Source organism: Chelonia mydas, chromosome 10 (genome assembly GCF_015237465.2).
Source record: "Chelonia mydas isolate rCheMyd1 chromosome 10, rCheMyd1.pri.v2, whole genome shotgun sequence".
Lineage (NCBI taxonomy): Eukaryota > Metazoa > Chordata > Testudines > Cheloniidae > Chelonia > Chelonia mydas.
This window is the reverse complement of record NC_051250.2, coordinates 70,847,933-70,869,153: the sequence shown is the minus strand read 5'-3', so window position 1 is coordinate 70,869,153 and position 21,221 is coordinate 70,847,933. Positions and strand designations below refer to the sequence as shown.

Genomic DNA, 21,221 nt, shown 5'->3' with positions numbered 1-21,221 from the left:
TGCATTCGTGAGAGTTCAGCACTTGTGAAAATCAGACTCATAGCAGTTAAATTGTTCTGCTTAAAAAAACGATTGTGTCTGAAAGCCATAAATATTCAGGGTTGAATGGCACCTGTGGAGTGTCTGTTAACAACCTCCAGTAAAAAAAAGAGGAGCTCCTTGTGACCATCAGTGTAATGGGACCTTTCTGAGAGGTGTCTGCTGGGAAGTGGGTGGCAATGATGTTTGTTAACCTGAGATAATTTAGATGAATAAATGAGTTTTATGTAATGGGATTAAATGTGTTAAACAGCCACAAATAGATGGCTACACTTATATTGAATCACACAAGCATTCCCTTATTATGAGTCTTCCCCGCACTTAACTGTTTAAATGCAGTTTATTGCTTGCTTGCCTGTCTTTGATCCTCTCGTCTAAGAAGCTGTGCCTTTTGTCTAAGAAGCTGTGCCTTTAACATAGATGCAGTACAAAAGAAAAACTATTTTTTTATGTGAATTTGGACTAGTGGTTGTTGGATGCTACCAGCGTTGTTGGTTTTTTGTTTTGTTTTGTTTACTTAAGCCCCTGAAAAGCAGGACTGATAAAAGCATCAACCAGATCTTAACTGTAGCCATTTAAGAGGACATGTCTCTAATTCAGAGATGATTCTATAAGCTAACCCTTCCTGATTGTGTCTAAAGATAGACAGGAGAATGAAATGACTCATACTTCCTACTGAGAGCAATTAAGGAAGTGATGCAGTAACTCAGCATTTCTAGAGAGGCAGAATTTGGATATTGGCCTCTCCATCGAGTGAAGTTCTTGCTTGTTTTTAAGTGGTAGGGTTGTCTGTGGCAAATTCCCTATTTCATCTCTTCTCTTCACTGTGCTTCTCCCTCTTTCATTGGCCTGAGGTGCAACTGTCATTGGAACTGAGGAGGGTCTCATTGAGCTCATCACCGCCACACCCACAGGAGACAGAAAAGTCACTGAAGAGTGACACCCAATTATAGCTGGTCGAAATTTTTCAGCTAATCTTTTGCATCCGTATACGTTAGTGCTTGAACTTGGACCACCCTCCCCCGCAGGGATGAGATGCTACAGCATTTACATTCTGTGTGATCTTAAAGAAGTATGTGCACAGTCAACACACTGAGCAGTAATTCGGTAAACATTCTAAAGTGCTTCAGAATCTTACATTATTTTTCTTTCCTGTATTTTGGTAGTTTCTTTTCTTTTCCCTAGTATGTCAGCATGTTTAAATATTTAAACTATTTAAATATGAGAAAGAGAGACAGTATGCCATGGGACATTTTAAGGATTAGTGCTGATGGTTTTCCCACTGGCCCTACATTTTTGCCAAGTTAGGTTCTTCATTCTGTGGGAGCGTCCCGTTATTCAAGGCCAAAGGTGTGCTTTCCCATATAACCAGATCTTTGAAAAAATAATAATAAAAAATAAAAATAAAAATCTTTCTCAGCTGCAGGTAACAAACACCTCTAATAGGATTATTTAAAGTATGAACTTTGCAGCTGCCATAGGAGAATTAAAACTATTCCAGTGGAAGATTTTTTTTTTATGGAATATGTAACCATTTTATCTCAAATTGTTGCACTGGAGAAATTCACTTAGCCCCAAAACGGAAGTAATTTTAATTTATTTCAACCTGGCCTCTCTACTCTACTCTCTTTTATCCCTCACTCACCTTTCTTTTGATCACTTTTTCTATCTTTCTCCACCATAGGTTAACTTAAAAGTTTCATTAAAAAGATTACACATTAATCATACATAAATTATGGATGTCATCTGAACATATTTCAAATTAACCCATTCTTTTTTAAAAAAACAACCCCTGTATTAGTTTTTCAAAGTAATACAACCCACCCAAACTATATGATAAAATTAAAAAACCCGACAGCCCCAAAACAAAATATATTGAGCAACACAATTTAATTTAATACATCAATCAATATTCCAGACGTTAGATTAAAGAAACACTTAATAAAATGTTATTTTTGTAAGTTAATTGCGTTTTTAGTATGTTATGTACATCTAGCACATCACTAATACGAACCCCCCCAAAACCAACCCGCAGTTACAGCTCTCTTAGGCCCTGATCCAATGCCCATTGAAGTGAATGAAAGGAATGCCTTTGACTTCAGTAGGCTATGGATCAGCCCCTTTGCCCCTGATCCTGCACATGTGTAGCTTTACGCACCATGAGTAGTCTCACTGTGAATAGTGCCCCACTGAAGCAGTGCATAAAGCTAAGGGGGTGGGGAGGTCAAGTCTTTGCAGGATTAAGGCCTTTGATTGTAAAACCTTGGCAGGGCAGGGTCGGGGGCAGGGGTTATGTCTTCATATGTTTTGTTCAGCACCTCGCACAGTGGACCATGGAACCTGATTGGGAACTGTAGATACTGCAGTATAACTAAGTATTGTTAATTATATCAATAGCAGTTGTAGGAGAAACAGGGGAACCCAGCCCTGAAGTCTTACTAATTACAAAAGTTTTCAGTGCAACTCTAAATTGTTTATCAATGACCTTATCTCGTAACATATTCCTAACGTCCACTCTTATTTAAGGCAGGGTTCCTGTTCACATTTCTGATTTGTTCCTAATTTTCTCCTCTGATTTCTGATCCTGCTTCACCAGGACGAGATATTTAGTAATAATCCTTTCAGTAATTTTGAATGCTACGGTTTGATCACCTGCAAAATATTTTTCTCTCGAGCATTTATAAAAACTCAATCTCTAGCCTTTCCTCATGACAAACGCTCTTAAAAGGTGTAATCATGTTTCATGCTCTTCAAGTCAGTACTATATTCTTGAGAAAAAGTGGCACAATAGCTTGCCACTAAGCTATAGTCTGCGGAACCAATTAGAAAGTAGGAGAGGGACTGGTAATGTACAGTCCTGTGTAAGTTTTGAGCATGAGTTGGTCATGTTCATGCAAACTGGTTTATTTTTACAATCACAATTCTACTTCTGCCCCCACCAAATGGGCTTCCATCTCAGAATGCAACGTCTTCTCCAGACATCAGCCTTGCCAGCTGCAAATTGGTAAGAGCTGTGTAAGCACTAGACAGCCTGCTCTCTGGTAGTGAAGGAAGTGCAAAGAAACAGACTCACAACCAGACCTTGTGACATTGAGTAGATCAATAAATGAATTGATTCCCTCCCATTCTCCCTGCACTCAGCTTGATTCAAGAGGTTTACAAGCAATTTAGGTTTACAAGCAAGTGTAACAATATCACTTCTTGACTTGCACTATGTCCTTTAATTGATACATCTAAAGGGGAGAAACTGTTTACATGGTGTATCTAATGGCAGGTGATGGCTATGTTCCATTGAAGGAATGTGCATGGATCCTATTGGTTATCTAAGGTGACCTCCACCTCGTGCATTTTGCATCCTTGTTTGTTTCACGTCTGTCTGTGGGCAGTTAAATCACAAGAGGAGAACCATTCTCCATCATCCAAAACTTTTCTCTAAAGCAGGGATCGGCAACCTTTGGCATGCGGCCCACCAGGGGAAGCCCCCTGGCGGGCCGGGCTGGTTTGTTTACCTGCCGCATCTGCAGGTTTGGCCAATCATGGCTCCCACTGGCTGCGGTTTGCTGTCCCAGGCTAGTGGGGGCTGCGAGAAGTGGCGCGGGCCGAGGGATGTGCTGGCTGCCGCTTCCCACAGCCCCGTTGTCCTAGAGTGGCAAACCGCGGCCAGTGAGAGCCGCAATTGGCTGAACCTGCCCCTGGCAGGCCGCGGGCCAAAGGTTGCCAATCCCTGCTCTAAAGTAAACATTCTTTATGCCATAGTGAGTTACTCATTAATCCACCATGACCTCAAGAGTTATCCAATACTTAGTGCAGAATGTGCATAGTCAAGGATTACCCCGTCATCAAAATATTCCAAACATGGAATTGATTGCAATTGCCTTTAATTATGCTGTTCTTTATTACTGTAAGTGTACTGTATCTTTCTAAAGAACATAGCTACACTGCTACACTGCTATCCTAGTTAGGATTGTTATTTATTATTCATAATAGCACGGGTAGAGCTGTTGCTTTGCCCTGAGCTGTTGAGATTGAAGCTCTAGTTATACTTACATCTGGAAATGATATGATCAATTGAATTAAAATATCCTCTTCTCAAAAGTGAAACACATAAAATACAATTGGAGGAATGGCTGTAGATTCCTAGTTTATATGAGCAAAGAGAAAATTAACCAAATAGTTTGTCAAGATCCAGAACATCACGTGCTGAAAGATAGAGCATTGCTTGTGTTATGTTAGGAGGGGCAGACAGACAAAACCTAGATGGGATCTGCTATGGCTCAGAAAGAAAGGAATATGCAAGTTAATCCTTGAGTGAAATATCAATAAAAAACAGATTCCCTTCTTAAATTTCTTCTAAGTAATATTGTGAAAAATCTTTGCACATGTATACGGTTTTCTTTCCATTCTAATGGGTAGTAAACTAATGACAGAGATCCAACCCTATGGTTAAAGTCTGAAAAGTAGGGATATTTTGCATACTGTCTTCTTTCAAGGTGGTACATTCAGTAGTACCTTCAATAATTTCGTAAAACTTCTGGAGATTCCTGGTGGCTACTGACAGCACTGAGACAAGGTAACTCCTCACTGAGAGGATAAGGAGAAATCATTCTGAGAGCCAGACAATGCTCCTCTTTATAAACTACAGAACACTGGGCCCTGGTTGTGGACTGCTGACTCAAAGCCTGTACTTATTTGACAAAACACTTGAACATGTTTTAACTTTAGGCACATGCTTTAAGTCCCAAGAATTTGTATCACTTTTCAGGAACTCTGCATGATAAACATTCATCTGCAATATTTTCTTAAGAAAAATGCACAGACTGATGCTGTGAGATAGCCAGGAAGGAGGGGAAAGTCTAGAACAAGATACTTTAACTCGTATTCATTCTGTGCGTCATCTGAAATTATCCAAATAATTTGTTTGACTAGATTTGCATTAAGTTTTTGATAACCAAGCATACAAAATCACCAGCATATGACTCCTAGATCACGTAAGTGCATAATGCAACATTAGTGTCAGAGTGGCAAGGAGATACCCCTTTAAAAGCTTTTGTTTTTAAATAGTAGAGGGAAAGAAAATTCAGAAGAGACAGAGTATGAAGCTATGGGGAAAAGAGAGAGAGGAATATTACAAGGCTAGAATAATGAGAATCCTATTTAGAAGCAACTGACCTTTGTCCAAGTGCCTAAAAGAGGTGTGGTTAATATGACCAGCAAGATACATTTTATAGGACTTGCTGAGTCAATCATCTATGTGAATGTACTCAAAGTAAAGCTCTAATAAAAGGTTACCAGATTTAAATGTCCTTTGTTGGATTACGCAAAAGCAAACACTTTGAATATAGCTATTTCCAGAATAGATTATACCGATTGCTGTATGAATGGCATTGTCCTGATAAGAATAAATTCAGCCATCAATAGAAATTAAAAGGAGATAATATGCAAACACAGTGCACTTCTCTGTACTGTTACATTTGCATCGGCAAAGTATGTGCTGGTGGCATTGCCTGATTCGAAGCAAGAAGCAATCATGTGGATTAGGGGTAGAAATTGGGATGGGAATTGATGGGCTGAAATCATCCTAACCTTATTCCCACAAAAAAGGAAGGGGTTTTACTGAGATGTTTGTCTTGACTGTGCCTGTACAATCCTTTCTCAGGCTGAGACACGAGAAGTCTTTCTGATGATACCACTGCACAACAGAAGACAGAATATTGTGGCAGCAGTAAAACAGACGTGGGTATTGGTTGAAAGGGGCGGTGGGCTTTCTGGATCAGCGGTCATTGTTCATATTGTAATTGGGTTCTTTCAGGTTCAGAGGCTTAAATCTATACATCTTCCAACATGTTTTGATAGTTTCCCTTGACCCCTTTCTGTGGAGTAGCTACCAGTAATGCTTGAGCTTTAACTACAGACTTCCATATTCATGTGCAGTCAGCTCCCTCACATTCACCTCCTGTTGTATGTTGCAGTAAAGTAACTGTGTGGAATACATCATCTTTCCTGTGCCAACAGCATAGCATTCAGGGTGGTAGCTGTGTTAGTCTGTATCAGCAAAAACAGCGAGGAGTCCTTGTGGCACCTTAGAGACTAACAAATTTATTTGGGCATAAGCATTGTGCACATGATCTTATCATTTCACTGCAACTAAAAAACAGTGAGAACCTGGATAGTGAAGGAAAACCTTTTTCAGAACAAAATGCAAGATATCTTCAGCAATGAGAGGAGAAAAGGGGACTGGATAATTGCAAGCAAAATAAAATTATTTTTTGTACAGGGTGATCTCTGCCCTCTAGTCCATCCATCCCAAATCTACTGCTCAATAAAAGATTCTGTGACAGATATCAAAGCCACTCCCAATTCCCTTTAAAAGAAGTAGGAATCGAGGCATTTCAGTCCCCTACACTCCTTTGAAAATCACAGTTTATAAGATTAAAAAAATTACCAACAAATCAATTATTTTCAGCTGAGTTGGTGTTTCATCTCTCAACACTTTAAGGCACAATGTCCCTCTGTCTTGACCCTCCTCTTCTAACGTTGCCGGTTCAGGTGGTCATCTGGGACTTACTGATCTGTGACAATAACATGTTTCCATTTCCTTGTCCGACTGACCTGTGAGGTTTGAGCTGAGTGAGAGGGCAGTTTCCCACACAGGGAGGGGTGCAGGGATAGAAGCCAGATTTGATGGGGAGTTCCACAATCACTCACTCTGTACCTCTTCATGGGAAGTGTTTTTTTTTTTTTTTCCTCCTTTCAATCAAGGTCATTAAAAATGAAGCCCCTGGCTTAGGGAACATTGTGTATGTTCTCAGATCTGTCATATTCAAGCATTTTCTTCCTCAGTGGCTTTTTGTTACTGGTTAAAAGCACCTTAAACCTTAATCCTGTCAGTTAACAAAGTGAGTTTGACAGTTCTCTGTGGAAAGTTGATCCTTAGTTACCCAGTTAAACTGCCTGCTTATTTATCTGCCACAACTGCCAAAAACAACCCCCTCCCCAAAAAAACAAACAAACAAAAAACTCCACGCTCTAAAATCTTGCATTCCTTGCCAGCTGGATTAAAGTGCTCTTTCATTATGGGGCACTAATCATATGTTTTAAACCTTGCCTATTACTAGGAGACATAGAAGGAACAAAATAGCCTTGACCTCCCACTATTGCATGTACTTTATTTCTGTAATTCTCTAATTGCAAAGGGCTTTGTGTTACCACTTTATGGGCTGCCTGGTGATTCTGAAGACCGCTGCTAAATTTCTGCTTTCAGCCATTTATGATGGAAAACAGCTACAGCTAATCCATGCTAAAGGTTGTGTAACTCTTCCACGCTTGGGATGGGCATTTTGCACCATGCCAACCTGTTCAAACAAACCTCTGCCTGAATTTCTAAAGTCCAGTGCCCTAAGATTCCCCTGTTGCTAGGCAAAAAAAAAAAAAAAAAAAAAAAGGGTGGGGGTGGGGGTGGGGTGGTAGAAATAGCTTCATTTCTTTGCCTTCCTCCTTTTTCCCCATTCCTCACAAGGTCTGATGCAAACGGGCTATAAACTTGCTTTGAGCAGCCGTCACAGTGACAGATGCATTTTTATTTTGGAAAGTTAATCCAGTTCATAGATGGCACATCCCTTTTTAACACTAGCCATGTAAGTTCTGTATCGTCTATCGCTGAAAATGCGTTCAGCTAAGACTCCTGTCCTAAGCACTCACAGTTGTTGTGTGTACAGTGCGGTGTCTGTTGGCTGCCGTCATTCCTGCTTGTCTCTGTTAGGGTGGCTTGATGCCAGTTCACACGGTAGTCAGATCCTCAGGGTCTGAGGCTGGATGGTGAGGTTTTTTTTCTGTTTAATGTGCTCGACATGGCAAGTGCCATCTCTTCTGGTAGAAGACTGCACTCTCTCATGTTAGTACTCAGAGGCATTAGTGTAGCATATATGGATCCTTGCATGTAAGGGTAGTATCCAAACACAGGAAACAGAAGAGCTTGGATTTGTGTATGTGTCTTGCTGCTTGGAAGACAGTTTGTATTGTAATAAGTTGGGTACAATTTTCAAAAAAGACCTAAGCATGGAAGAAGTCTGTCATTTTTAAAAATGGGACTTGGGATCCTAAATCACTGAGGTGCTTTTGAAAATTTTTCCCATTTTTAAAAAAAAATGATAGAAACTGTCTTGGGAGAAGTAGCATAGATGCCCCAGTTCAGTACAGGAATAAGCTATGCTTGTATCATTTTATACCACTGAAACTGCATCCACGATAGGAGGGTTGATTTGCTTTATTATACTAGTGCAGTTAAAGTGGTACAATATTTATGTGTAGACAAGCCCCTAGGAAGGTCATTTTTGAATCTACTGTTCTCCTCGCTGGAAAAGTTCCTTCCACAGCAACTTTTCTATGGTCTCCTCAGGCCCCATTTCCCTTCCCATACAGTTGGCCATCTTTTTGTCCTGACTTATTAAGATTGTAATGACCTCTGATCAGATATCTTGTCTTCTCATTCGTCTATAAAGTGCCATGCTGTAGCATGTTCTACTAATGTCCCTGTCTTCGGTCTTTCACTGGCTACAAATATTGTCTCTGAGCAAGCTCGGTTATGTCCTTCCTCTAATCAGCTGGCACCACCATTCACACATGCTCATATATTCAGGAGGGTGTAATTTTCCTTTACACTAAACAGGAGCGGGCTGGGATTGGGGTGGTGTGTAGTGGGTGTGTGCAGGGGAAGGAGAAAGCAGGTTGCCAAAGTTGTATTCAAAGTTGTATGGTAGACTGGGCCAGGAAGCTTTTGGTACTTGAATACAGATTAGGCTTTGCAGGAGCTGAGCCAGCCAAGAAGCTCAGCAAAAGCTAGATGGCAAAAAGCAGAGAAATCGCTGTTTTAGGGTTTTTTTTTTTTGGTTTTTTTTTTTGGCTAAACGCCTTAATGATGTCCCTTAAAACCCATCTGAACAAAGGAATTAGCAGTTTGTACTGTGGCATCCTTCAAAAATGTGCTTGAGAGAAATTACCTGATTAAATCTTAGAAGCATTATGCACTCACATTGTAACCTGATCTATTAGTTTGGTTGTCGACCGAATTAATAAGCCTATACACTTTTACTACAATATTCAGGGTGTTTCACTGAATCTATTCACTCGTTTGGTTTACTGCAGTGTATAGGGTGCCTTTTAAAGCTACACCAGTCAATGCTGAAATCCTTTGTTAATTTTCAAGAACAAATCTTTAGGTGTGTTTTTTTTAAACCTCTTCTTGCAGATTTTAAAATCCAAATGTCCATGTTCTGGGTACAGATCTCACAAATGCTTTGATCTCCAAATACAATATTTCACAGTGCATCTGGAGCTCATTTCTGGTTGTTGCTGTTCAGAGCAAGGTTCTAGGGCTTCAGTTCTTTGAATAAGGATTTATTTTTCAGAGATGAAAGCTTAGACACAGTGATTTTTTTAAAATCAAATTATAAGACCATGGTTGTTAAATGTAAAAGGCAGGGAGGGAGTGCACCCATCTGACAAATGCTGCTGCTCAAAATTATACAGTTTCTGTGTAATGCTGTGTCTGCTGACATGGGTACTGTAAAAGCTGGTCTAATGCTTAATCAAATTAGAAAAAGAAAGTCCTCACTTTTTGCTTTCTTTGAGAAAGTGTAGACGGTCCTCTTTTTATACCTGCTCCAGATTTATGCCTTCAGTTTAGCATTTTTGCTGTGCCAGGGAGGAATCTGTGTCATTAAACACCAAATTTGGCAGTGCCAAAAAATTGATTCAGTCTTATGTGGGAGAAAAGTATCAGCACGTACAGACAAACACAGCCTACTTCAACTTACTGATCTTTTATTTAGAGGTAGTTAAATACTCTAGATATCAAGCCCGTCTAGGAACTGCACCTTTTCTCATTAGCTTCTGCAGTAGGTCTGATCCTAAGAGGTCCTGAGCACTCACAACTTCAATTAAATTTACTGGGGCCCTGCCAAATTCATGGTCCATTTTGGTCAATTTCACAGTCGTAGGAATTTAAAAATCGTAAATTTCATGATTTCAGCTATTTAAATCTGAGATTTCAGGGTGTTGTAATTGTAGGGGTCATGACCCAAAAAGGAGTTGTGGGAGGGTCGCAAAGTTATTGTAGTGGGGTTGCGGTTCTGCTTCCCTTACTCTTCTGCTGCTGCTGCTGGCGGTGGTGCTGCCTTCAGAGCTGGGCAGCTGGAGCGCGGCAACTGCTGGCCAGGAACCCAGCTCTGCAAGCAGAGTCCCTGCCAGCAGCAGCGCAGAAGTAAGGATGACATGTTATGATATTGTCACCCTTAATACTTCACTGCTGCCTGCAGAGCTGGGCCCTCAGTAAGCAGCCACCACGCTCCGAAGGCAGCAGTGCACGAGCAAGGGTGGCATAGTATGGCATTGCCACCCTTACTTCTGCACTGCTGCTGGTGGGGCGCTGCCTTCAGGGCGGGGTGCCCGGCCAACAGCCGCTGCTCTCCGGCCACCGCGCTTTGAAGACAGCACAGAAGTAAGGGTGGCAATACTGTGACCACCCTAAAATAACCTTGCAACACCCCTGCAACTCCTTTTTGGGTCAGGACCCCCAATTTGAGAAATGCTGGTCTCCCCCCATAAATTCTGTATAGTATAGGGTAAAAGCCCACAAAAGACCAGATTTCACAGGGGGAGACCAGATTTCATGGTCTGTGATGCCTTTTTCATGGCTGTGAATTTGGTAGGGCCCTACACTGTGGTGATCCGCTCATTCTGAGGTGCCAGCCTCTCCTGAATGTGAACAGCCAGCCTTCGCATATGTTTTTCCAGGTGCTTCAGTGTTTAGGTTGCCTGGCTTTTTGGCTCTGAGAGACTGCAAGTTTTTGCCAACCATTGTACTGTATTTTGCATCAGTGTGGCTCAGCTCCAATAGCTGGGATGTGGGGAAGTGGCATTCATCTAATCCATATTCTGCACATTTCATTTTCTTTTTTCTTTCTTCCCAGAGAGTAGCCCCCGGGAGACGTTGTTGCATTTTGCAGTGAGGCTGGGCCTTCTGAGGTTGACATGGTTTCTGCTACAGCAGCCAGGTGGAAGAGGAGCTCTTTGTATCCACAACAACGAAGGGGCCACACCTGTGAGCTTGGCATTGGAGCGGGGCTATCAGAAGCTGCATCAGCTTTTGACAGAGTAAGAATAATTTTTCTAAGTTCCTGTGTTGGCTTTCCATCCCCTGCAGCATCCTTGCCTGTATTGTGCAGTTATTTGAATAACACGAATCCAAGTACTGTTCTTTGTAATTAGGTGCAGTTTTTGTTGTTCACTCTTTATTTTTGCCTTTGTTGCTGGAAGGGGTTGGGCAGGACCTCAAGGTTTATGGGAAATGCAATAGTCATGTTATAGTCTCATTTCTGTTTTTGTTGCACAGTCTTCTGTTTACAGCTGTCACGTCATTTTTTGTAACAGTAGTTAGAGTTAAACCTTAAGCAAACACAAGTGAAGAAGTTTTTCCTGCACAAGTGCCAGATCCCCCAATGGAAAGCTGATATTGGGAGTTTGGGTGAGGTTTTTTGTTTTTCTTTCTATTAAATAATATTCTCTACCAGTTTTTGCTTAAAATAAGCTATGCTGATTCTATAGAATAAAATATGAACATTTATGGAAAAGATATGTAGCCCTGAAAGTCTGGGTTGAAATTAACTTGTGTGTTTAAAAACAAAATGAGAGGTTTGTGAAGATATACTGACTAGTCCCAAATGACCAATCATTTATGCGTTTTCACATTATTTTCTTTATTGAAGTGCTTTACAAGAATGTTTTGGAGGACTAGAAGTTATTTTTGATAACAGTATATTGAGAGATCTAGTTTTGAAAGCCAAGGCTGATGACACTTATTTAATCTGTTTGCTTTGAGTGGAATGTTTGCCAAAGCAGGAGAAAAAGTTTTAACCAGTTGCACACTTAATCTATATTGGTATCCATTTTTATTGTCATTTTGTCATTATATCTTGTCATCTCAAGCTCTTTGTCATTAACTTTCCTTTTCTACTCTGAATTTTTAGGTTTCAGAGTAACAGCCGTGTTAGTCTGTATTCAGAAAAAAGAAAAGGAGTACTTGTGGCACCTTAGAGACTAACCAATTTATTTGAGCATAAGCTTTTGTGAGCTACAGCTCACTTCATCGGATGCATCCGATGAAGTGAGCTGTAGCTCACGAAAGCTTATGCTCAAATAAATTGGTTAGTCTCTAAGGTGCCACAAGTACTCCTTTTCTTTTTTCTGAATTTTTAGACTCCTTTTAAATCTGCATTCATTTGCCCAGTGCCATGTATTGTGTTAATATTATTAAACACCAGTGCATGTTATTGGGCATTATGTCTTTGCTCTCCATTATTATTACTACTGCTAATGTTGGGGGGGTGGTGGTGGTTGTTTTAGGAAATGGGGGAGAATAATTCTCAAAGCTGAAAGTCAGTCTTTTGATATATGTTGCTGAAGTCGTTGAATTTAATCTTCCATCTCACAAGTTTCAAAATTGTCTATCAACACCATGTTAAAGTGGGGGGGGGGGAAAGAAGCTTTGTATTAAGCTTTCATTTAATACCCATCATCTGGGAATAATATGGAGGCATGGTGGTGGGCGTTACACCTGCTTTCCCAAGTGATCTTTTGATATATGAATCATTCTGTGACAATGTTCAATCCCCATAATACTCTGATGCCCACACACCTCCTGTCTATATACTGCATTAAAGTTGGAATCAATGGATCAATCCTATAATAAGGTGAAACTCTCCTAAGTGTTTAGATGGTTAGCAACATAACAAGATAGTCAAGAAAGACAGGATGCAGTCAAGAAAATTACATCAGTCAAAACTTGATTGTATAGCTTCCAGCAAGTACTGTAAATATTATTATTACCCAAATAAGAATAAGAACTGATAGTTTAGTAAAAATGGGGAAATAAAGCTATTACAACAGCTGCGCAGTGTACTTGAGGAATATTTCACAATTGGTTCAAGTACTGGAGTGTCAGATCTCTGTTGGAGTGAAAACTAAAAGTTCTGAGTCTTTGAATTTCTGGCAGTATCCCTCTAGTGTTACTGTTTTTCTCTGGAATCGACTCTGACCTAAGACAAGAGGCTTTGTGATGGCCTTATAGTTCACCTGTGAAAATAAAAGACCAAATTCCAGTTATGCTACCAATATGACTGAATTCCTGTTATCCATACTATTTCCTCAAAACATTATTTAGCTTCAGCAACAAGATACTGAATCCCCCTCTTAGCCTGACTAGTGAGGACATAACGTGTGGATATATTATTATTTATGCTATCGTAGTGCCTACAAACCTTAGTCGTGGACCAGGACCCCCTTGTGTTAAAACAAATAATACAAAAAAGTCAGTCCCTGCCCCAAAGAAAATTAAGGCTCTGTGTACATGAAGGGATTAGTTTGCACTGAGTTGACACTGGTTGGCATGCAATATGTGAGCCATACTAATAGCATGCACACAGGAGAGCTGTGCCCTTTTTCAGTTTGTATCATTGGGTAAGTCTACACATCCCTGGTCAGTGAGCCTTTGAGCCCAGGGTCAACGGACTTGGGCTCATGTTACTGTGATAAAAATAGCTGTGTAGATGTGACTTGGGCTCTGAAGTCTAGAGACAGGGATAGGCTTCAGAGTCCAAGCTCCACCCCCAGAATCTGCACAGGTATTTTTAGTGAGGTAGCATGAGTCCTATCAGCCTGAGTTTGTTGACGTGGGCTTGAAGACTCACTACCGCTTGCTGTGTACACATATCCATTGGGTACATGGCGTGGGCTTGACATGTGCTTAGTGTGTTGTATGCTCAGAGGTTATCCCATGGTCCTTTTTGCTTTGCTGCTGAGCTGTGTGTGTTCTTGGATTTTTCTCACTGCATGTTGTGGGATGCTTAGCAGAAGCCAGTGGAATTTTGGAATGTGGTCAAATTAAAAAAAATCCCATGATTCCTTTCTCTCTCTTCCTTGATTCCTACCTGTTTATGAAAAAGGCTTTTCCTTTTTAAGCTGTTGCCGTTCTTCATGAAAACAGCCTTAAAATTTTCTTCCTTATAACTCCTGGAGAGTTGTTGCTTTCTTATGTTAACTGGTCCCTGCATCATCTCTATCTTAATATGAGAGGTGTGATCACAGTTTCTTCAAGAGTGAAAGACAGAATTGGATTAGGACAGACAGAAAACTAAAATGAAGTGGGATCTTACTGGGAGTGTGATGAATAAGTCATAAATCACCCCTGTGCGCCTTTGTTTTATCTATAAATAAGGTTTGCAAAATAAACCTTGCCTCTCTCCTAGTGAAAATGGAATAATCTATTGCCTGAGGCAGTGATATTTTCCAAAACATCCCATCAGGATCCTCCGTTACTGGAGCTCATCCACATTTGCTAAGTATCTGTCTATTTATTAGACATTTTAAATGCATCTCTCTAACTTGTAGGGTACAAATCCAGTGACCAAATAATGATCCACCCCCTTCTGAAAACAGCTAGGAAAATAGGCTGGCCTTGAAAGCCAGCTGTCTCTTAGAGCGGTGGTGGGAGCGAATTCCAGATTCGCGGTCCCTTCACTGAGAATGGTTTGCCAGTAGCCCTTTCATGTTTAATTCTGGCCCTACTGTGAGCTTGAGAGCCTCAGCTAACCTCAGTGCCCATGTGATCATGCAAAGGGGGGATGACCTCTAAAGGAAAGTGCTTTGCAGTATGGGTAAACAAGCACACTAGCTTTGCTCAGCGTAGTGCGCTAAAATAGCAGTGTGTCTGTGGTGGCACCAGGCAGCTCCTGGAGCTCGCTGCTGGAGTATGAACCTGCCTAAACCCCGGGGTATGTAGGCGGGTGGCTAGCTCAAGCAGCTGACTGTGCCACCGTGGCCATATTGCTGTTTTTAGCATGCTAGCTCGAGCACAGCTAGCCTGTGTTTGTCTACCCATGCTGGGAGGCATGTTCCCAGGTGCTGTGTAGATTATACCCTAAGAGCCAGCTCACTCTGGAACGTAGGGGTCTCCTGCTTCCTGGCAGTAACTTGGCTGTGTAAGAGGACAGCTGCATTTTGCACTAGCAGATGTTTCCAAATAGAATGCAGTGTAGTAAATCCAGGCTATCAGGTCCATGTTCTTCGTTGCTTTGTGAAGCAGGTAGAGGAGGAGATTCCAAGGACTAGCTGATATTCAGTTTGCCAGTTGACTGACACCCCTCCACACACTCACACCCCGCCGCCATTGTTGGGGGCAAGGGGGAAAATTGGAGAAGAAAATATATTAAAATGTTTAAAAATTAGCAGCTGAGATTGTGGATGGCAAAGACTAGAGCAAGGGGAAGATCACTCAGGCCACTTTGCAGGACTTCTCATTGTATCATCTCCACTTCTTCTTATTGTCCTTGAATGTGTTTGGGAATGCTGCACATTGTTGTTGATTATTTTTAAAATCTGACATACCGTTATGTGTATGTGTCTATAAACAACCTAACAATGCCGCCTTCATAATCTGATTTGCTTCGTAGTAGCCTAAATCTTTTAGTCTAATGACCAAAAAGTGCAAAAATCTTTGGTGAGCTACACATGTGGAATCTTTCAGCAGCTAATCATGAGTGTGGCACCATAAAGAAAGAAGTAGGTGAGAAGGATGAAAAGAACCACAAGGAATACGCCCCTTTTTTTTTGTCCTGTCTGGCTCTTATTTTTGGACGCTTATGAGAGAAAGGAGAGATTCAAAGCTTAAGCAGTCACTAATTTCTCCTAGAAACCTTTTGATTTTCATTTGAGTCAGTTCTGCGTCTGTGCCGTTATCACTGTCTGGTGGGTTTCTAAGGGATCATAGGGAGAGTATTACCCTTCCTTAAAATATTCTGATAATAGCCAGGTGCCTCAGCATGTGAAGATGTAAATCAGTGCACAGAGAGGCAGGACAAAGTGTGGTTCTTGTCAGAAAATTGATGTAATTTCCAAGTTCATACTGACCGAGACCCAACTAACATAAAAGAAAAAAAAATCTCACGGATAACAAGATGTTTTGTGAGCATTTTGCAATCCTTGATCTAAAATACGTAAGTGATGAGGTCTGTGCTGTTGTCCCAATGAGATGCTTTCAGTAGTGCCTCTGAGATGGGTACTTTTCTATGTATCTGTCACTTTAGGCACTTGAGTACACACTTAATTTTAAATACATGAGTAATCCCATTCCTATTTAGCAAAGGATTTAAGTGTGGGTTTAAAGATAGGCATGTGTTTAAATACTTTGCTGAATAAGGGCTTTAACTGTGGTCAGGGTAGAAGCTGAAGACATTCTCTTCCCCTCTCTTATCTCCAAATATTATAATAACAATAACAAAAATGAGGATAAGTCACTTGACATTTTCATTTATTTTCATGGCTAGGTAGTTTTATTAAACTTAACGTATTCCTAGCAGGAAAGTTGCCTACTATGTAAATGCACTCCCAGAATCACCACTTATACACATGTACTGATGTAAGTACCTGGCTTCATATCAGCTCCAGGTTTTTGGCTGTTGTATGTAAGCAGGTGCTTCTTCTCTGACAGTCTGAAATATCTTTGCCTATGTGCTTGTCCTCAACCGGATTTGAACTGATAACTTATAGATGAAAGGTGCCATGTCCTCCTAAGGTTGCCTCTTATTGACCCTTCAACTAGGAGGAATGATGGTGGCAGAGTGAGATGCATAAATATTAAGCACGTGGACAGGAGTGTGCAAAGCATCTCAATTGCCAATGGCCAAGAGCAACCATAATTGGAAAAGAGTGGGGGTTGCTTTGAGACTCATGCCCTTCTCCAAAGCTCATGAAATGCTTCCTCTTTCTGATAAGAATATCAAATTTCTTTCCCTCCCAGCGTTGTCTTCTTTCACTAGATGACAACTGATTTCCTTTCCCTCTCCTAAAGTTTTCTCAGTAGATTTGATATTACAGGGACACTGTCCAGTTTAAAAAAATACTAAAAATGAGTTGTCTCTCTGTATTAATATCACCTTATATTATTAAATTTAAAAATATTAAAATCTAATATGCTTTTAATGGTGTTGGAGTTATTCTGGATGAAACCATGCAGAGGCATTTGGTAGAGTTTACCATCATGTCAGACGGGCTGATGAGTTGAGTATTAAACTGAGCTGACGTAACTGTCCATATAGTAAGTGGATATGCACCAGAGTTAGGAGAGGATCAAAAGGTAAAAGTGGAGTTTATGGATCAGTTGTTGTGCCTTACTGGAAACATACCACCCAATGAGAAGATAATTATCAAGCAGATCTAAGTACACATGTTATAATTGCAAAGACTGGGTATGAAACAGTCCATGGAAGGCACGACATTGGAACCGAAAACTCCATTGGAAATGGCCATACACACTTGTCTGATGATTGCTGACACCAGAAGCAACCTCATAAGGTATACAAGTGGCAGACACAAGTCCCAAATTGATTTCTTTTTGACAAGAAGAAGCAATAGCTCATGAATAATCAATTGTAAGGTAATACCTGGCAAGTGCATTGTAAACCAGCACAGACTTATTATGGACTTCAGAATGCAGAGACCTCAGAAACATCTGAACTGCTGGGCACTGGAAAGGCTGAAGTGGTGGAAACTTAAAGATAGGAATGAAAAAAATCTTTGAAGAAGAAGTAACGTATATGCTTCCAGACTATACACAGGGATGTGTGGAAAATAACTGGTACAAACTAAAGTTAATATTTCTGGATGTGGCACAAGGAGTCCTAGGAGTGATGAAATCAGTGCCGAAAAGGATAAGGAGGAACACTGGGTGATGGAATCATCAAAAGAAAGAATCCATTGAAAAGAAAAAGGTAACCTTTAAAAAAACAGTAAGCCAGTGGCTTGAACAGTGATAATACGGCGTATCTGAAGGCAAAAAAGGAAGCTAAAAGGCGTGTTATGACAAACAAAATTTAGGCCAGTGACAAACTGTATAACTGACAAGGAGGAGATGAGGAAGAAAAGACCATCTGCAAACTCATTAAGTCAAGAGAGAAAATGATGAGGGATGTGAACACAGTTTGTGTATTATTAGAAACGAACATGGTATATTGCAAACAAATGCTGAATCAATCAGTAAAGTCTGGGGTGATTATTTTGAAAGAGTGATGAATGAAGAGAACCCAAGAGAGGAACTAAGAACACATAAGCCAAACTTGGGCATGAAAAATTACATGCAGGAGGAAGAGGTTTGGGAGGCACATAGGAGAATGAAAAAGGAGGAAGCTGGGCCAGAAGAAGTACTGGTGGATGCGCTGGAGTCATTGAGAAGGGGAGGTGTCCTATATTTTGCAAGTCTGTTGAACTATATTCTTAAGAAAGAGGAAAATATCTAATGAAAGGCTTAAAAGCTTCATGGTGCCTATTTTTAAACATAAAGGAGATATTACACTGTATGCTAATTATCACTCAATTCAGCTGACATCACATGCTATGAAGATGTGGGAGAAGATTATTGAAAAGTATTTGCATGGAACAGTTGAAATTTGGAACGGTCAATATGGACTTAGGCCAGGAAGAAGTAAAATTGATGCCATATTTGCTCTACAAATCCTCATGGAGAAGTTCAGCAAAAAGAGATGGCAACTGGGCATAGTCTTTGTGGACTTGGAGAAGGTGTATGATCATGTACCAAGGTAATTAGCGTTTGCGATGGGCAGGTGTGCTAGATGGATATATCCATTTTATCTGGGTTAGGTATGATGGCTTGACTACTGTGTCAAAACCAAACGGGGCTACACAGAGAATTTCCAGTAAATGTTGTCCTGCACCAGGAGTCAGCGGTTTTTGTCTACAGGTGTCTTAGATGTGCTCAGTGAGAGTGCAAAGGAAGACACCTTGGCACACCCTGTTTGTTGATGGCCAGTGGCATGCACAAAACATTGTGAGACTCTGCAGGTAACAATCTGGAACATTGGCAGCACAGTTTTGAGTAGGCAGCGCTTGGAGTGAATGTTGTTAAGATCGAGGCTATGCTGACTGCGGGAGGAGGACCCACCCCCAAAAGATATTACGGGCAGAGAGCTTAGAGTGAAAAAATTAAAATACATCGGATCAGTGGTTGCTGACAGTGGTGCCCTCCTGAGTGATGCTTGGCATTGTACCAAAGCTACTTGATGCAAATGGTAGGCGCTGACCCCAGTTCTCCTTTATAAAAACATGGCAATAAAGTTAAAGGCTAGAGTGCATAAAACTGTAATTTGACCCCTCCTAACGTATGGGACAGAGACTTGACCTTGCACAAGAAAATAAATCAGTATGTTCCCCAATATGAAGATGTTGGGATGGTCAAATGGTTGGACACTCTGTGAGACAAAAAGAAATGAGATTGTGAGAGGCCTAATGCAGGTTGCCCCAACTGAAAACAAAGTTGAGGGAGACTAGGCTACATTGATAGGGACACATCTAGTGAAGACCTGAGAGTTATATTGGTAGGCTGGCCTTTGCAGTGGTTGTGGATGGAAGACATTCAAGGGGGAGACCAAAGGCTCGGTACATGAGTTGGGCATTATTGGACCTTAGAGAGACCAATTGCATGACAGCCAAGCGTACTATCATGAGTTTTGGAAGAAGGCTATAAAAGACCCCAAATAGAGACATGGCAAGAAAGAATAAGAATATACTTCTAACCCTTTTTGCTGTTTGTTTCCTATTTTGGACTTCACTCAGCTTGGGCAAACTGATCTGATCAGTCTAACTTTTATTCATAGTTTTTCTTCCTAGACAGTGACACTTTCTGGGTCTTGTGCCCTAATACAATGCTGTAGTATTTGTGTTTGCAACACTACAGAGTATTTTTTTTTAAAAGGTGCAATTTTAAAAAGTGGAGTCATGGAAACATTTGTATATGATCAGAAGTTTAAAAAAAACAAACAAAAAAATCATCATCATTATCGTGATTTGGGCTTGAGTCTCCTCTGTCTCATATCTTTTATCTGAAGCAGAGCTCTGTGTGGCTAAAAAGCTTCTCTCTCACCAACAGAAATTGGCCCAATAAAAGATACTACCTCACCCATCTTGTCTCTCTTGTATCTTTTGCTGTCATTTACACCTGTGAAAAGTGAGTGCAGAGTGGTCATATAACACTGCTAAATCAGGATAGTAGCATTTTATGGCATTTTGCACTCAGTTTGCACAGGTGTATATGATGACACAAGATGCAAAACAGTGGAGAATATGTCGAAAGGCTTTTACAGACTGAATTTTCGGCTTAATTTGACCTGGAAATGCCCCTTTAATAAATTTGTGAGCGTTTAGGTGCTTATTTCTATAGTAACAGTATTGATGGTGTCCTCATACCTCTGTAATTGTAGGTGATGGCTGGCTTTGCCATTTTGACACATAGAATGTAGATTTCAGAGTACCAGCCATGTTAGTCTGTATTCGCAAAAAGAAAAGGAGTACTTGTGGCACCTTAGAGACTAACCAATTTGTTTGAGCATAAGCTTTCGTGAGCTACAGCTCACTAGGTTACACAGACAGTGGTTAATTGGGGTATTAATTTCATTGTTATCCAGAAGAGAGAGAATGACTCATTAATTAGGCAGATAGCTTGAATCCACAGAATGTTCAGCGTCAGAAAGTAAAACTTATAAATATTTTTATGAAATATACTGTTTGCAAGAGGCACCAGGTTGACAAATCTGGAACATGATATCTCCTTTGTCACAGCCCTAACCTAGTGGGAGTGTGGTCTCTATGGCCCATTCATTGTTCAGTATTTCTGCTGAGCATGCTAACGAGGGCTAATTATAGGAAATTACTTTTGTGAGGTGTGTAGCTGTCTGCTAGAAACTTGATGAAGAATACTAGCTTATTCCATACAGGTCATTGAAGGTCTTTAATCTGGGAACATCTTTTTTGTCCCTACTAGACTGGGCTGATTCAGAGTAACCATTTTAAAGCATTCACATTGAGGGAGGCATCACGAGGATCGTAAGAAAAGTGGGGGAAATGATGTCCCTTTCATGTTCCCCCATGGTTGCACCCAAACCTTCCCTCTCCCCAAACTTCAAGTCTACTCCTCCCCCTGAACCTCTATGTTTGCAACTAACATAGCACCTCAGCTTCTCAGCATTTCTTCCAGTTAATGGATAAACATTCCTTCAAACCCAGTTATGGCTCAGAAACTATCCTGTTAAAATGTAATATACAACAGACGAAACCTGGTGTCC

General features: G+C 40.7%; 1 protein-coding gene across 16 annotated transcripts in view; it reads left to right on the top strand.

Moving 5' to 3' along the window:
• The window catches only part of AKAP13 (A-kinase anchoring protein 13), a 323,045-nt gene that overhangs the window by 138,787 nt on the left and 163,037 nt on the right, over positions 1-21,221 (top strand). For all 16 annotated transcript variants that reach the window (XM_043524664.1, XM_043524676.1, XM_043524674.1 and 13 more), the window contains exon 6: positions 11,007-11,190. In XM_043524664.1, coding sequence (XP_043380599.1) covers positions 11,007-11,190 — 184 coding nt within the window. The remainder of the gene's footprint in view (positions 1-11,006; positions 11,191-21,221) is intronic.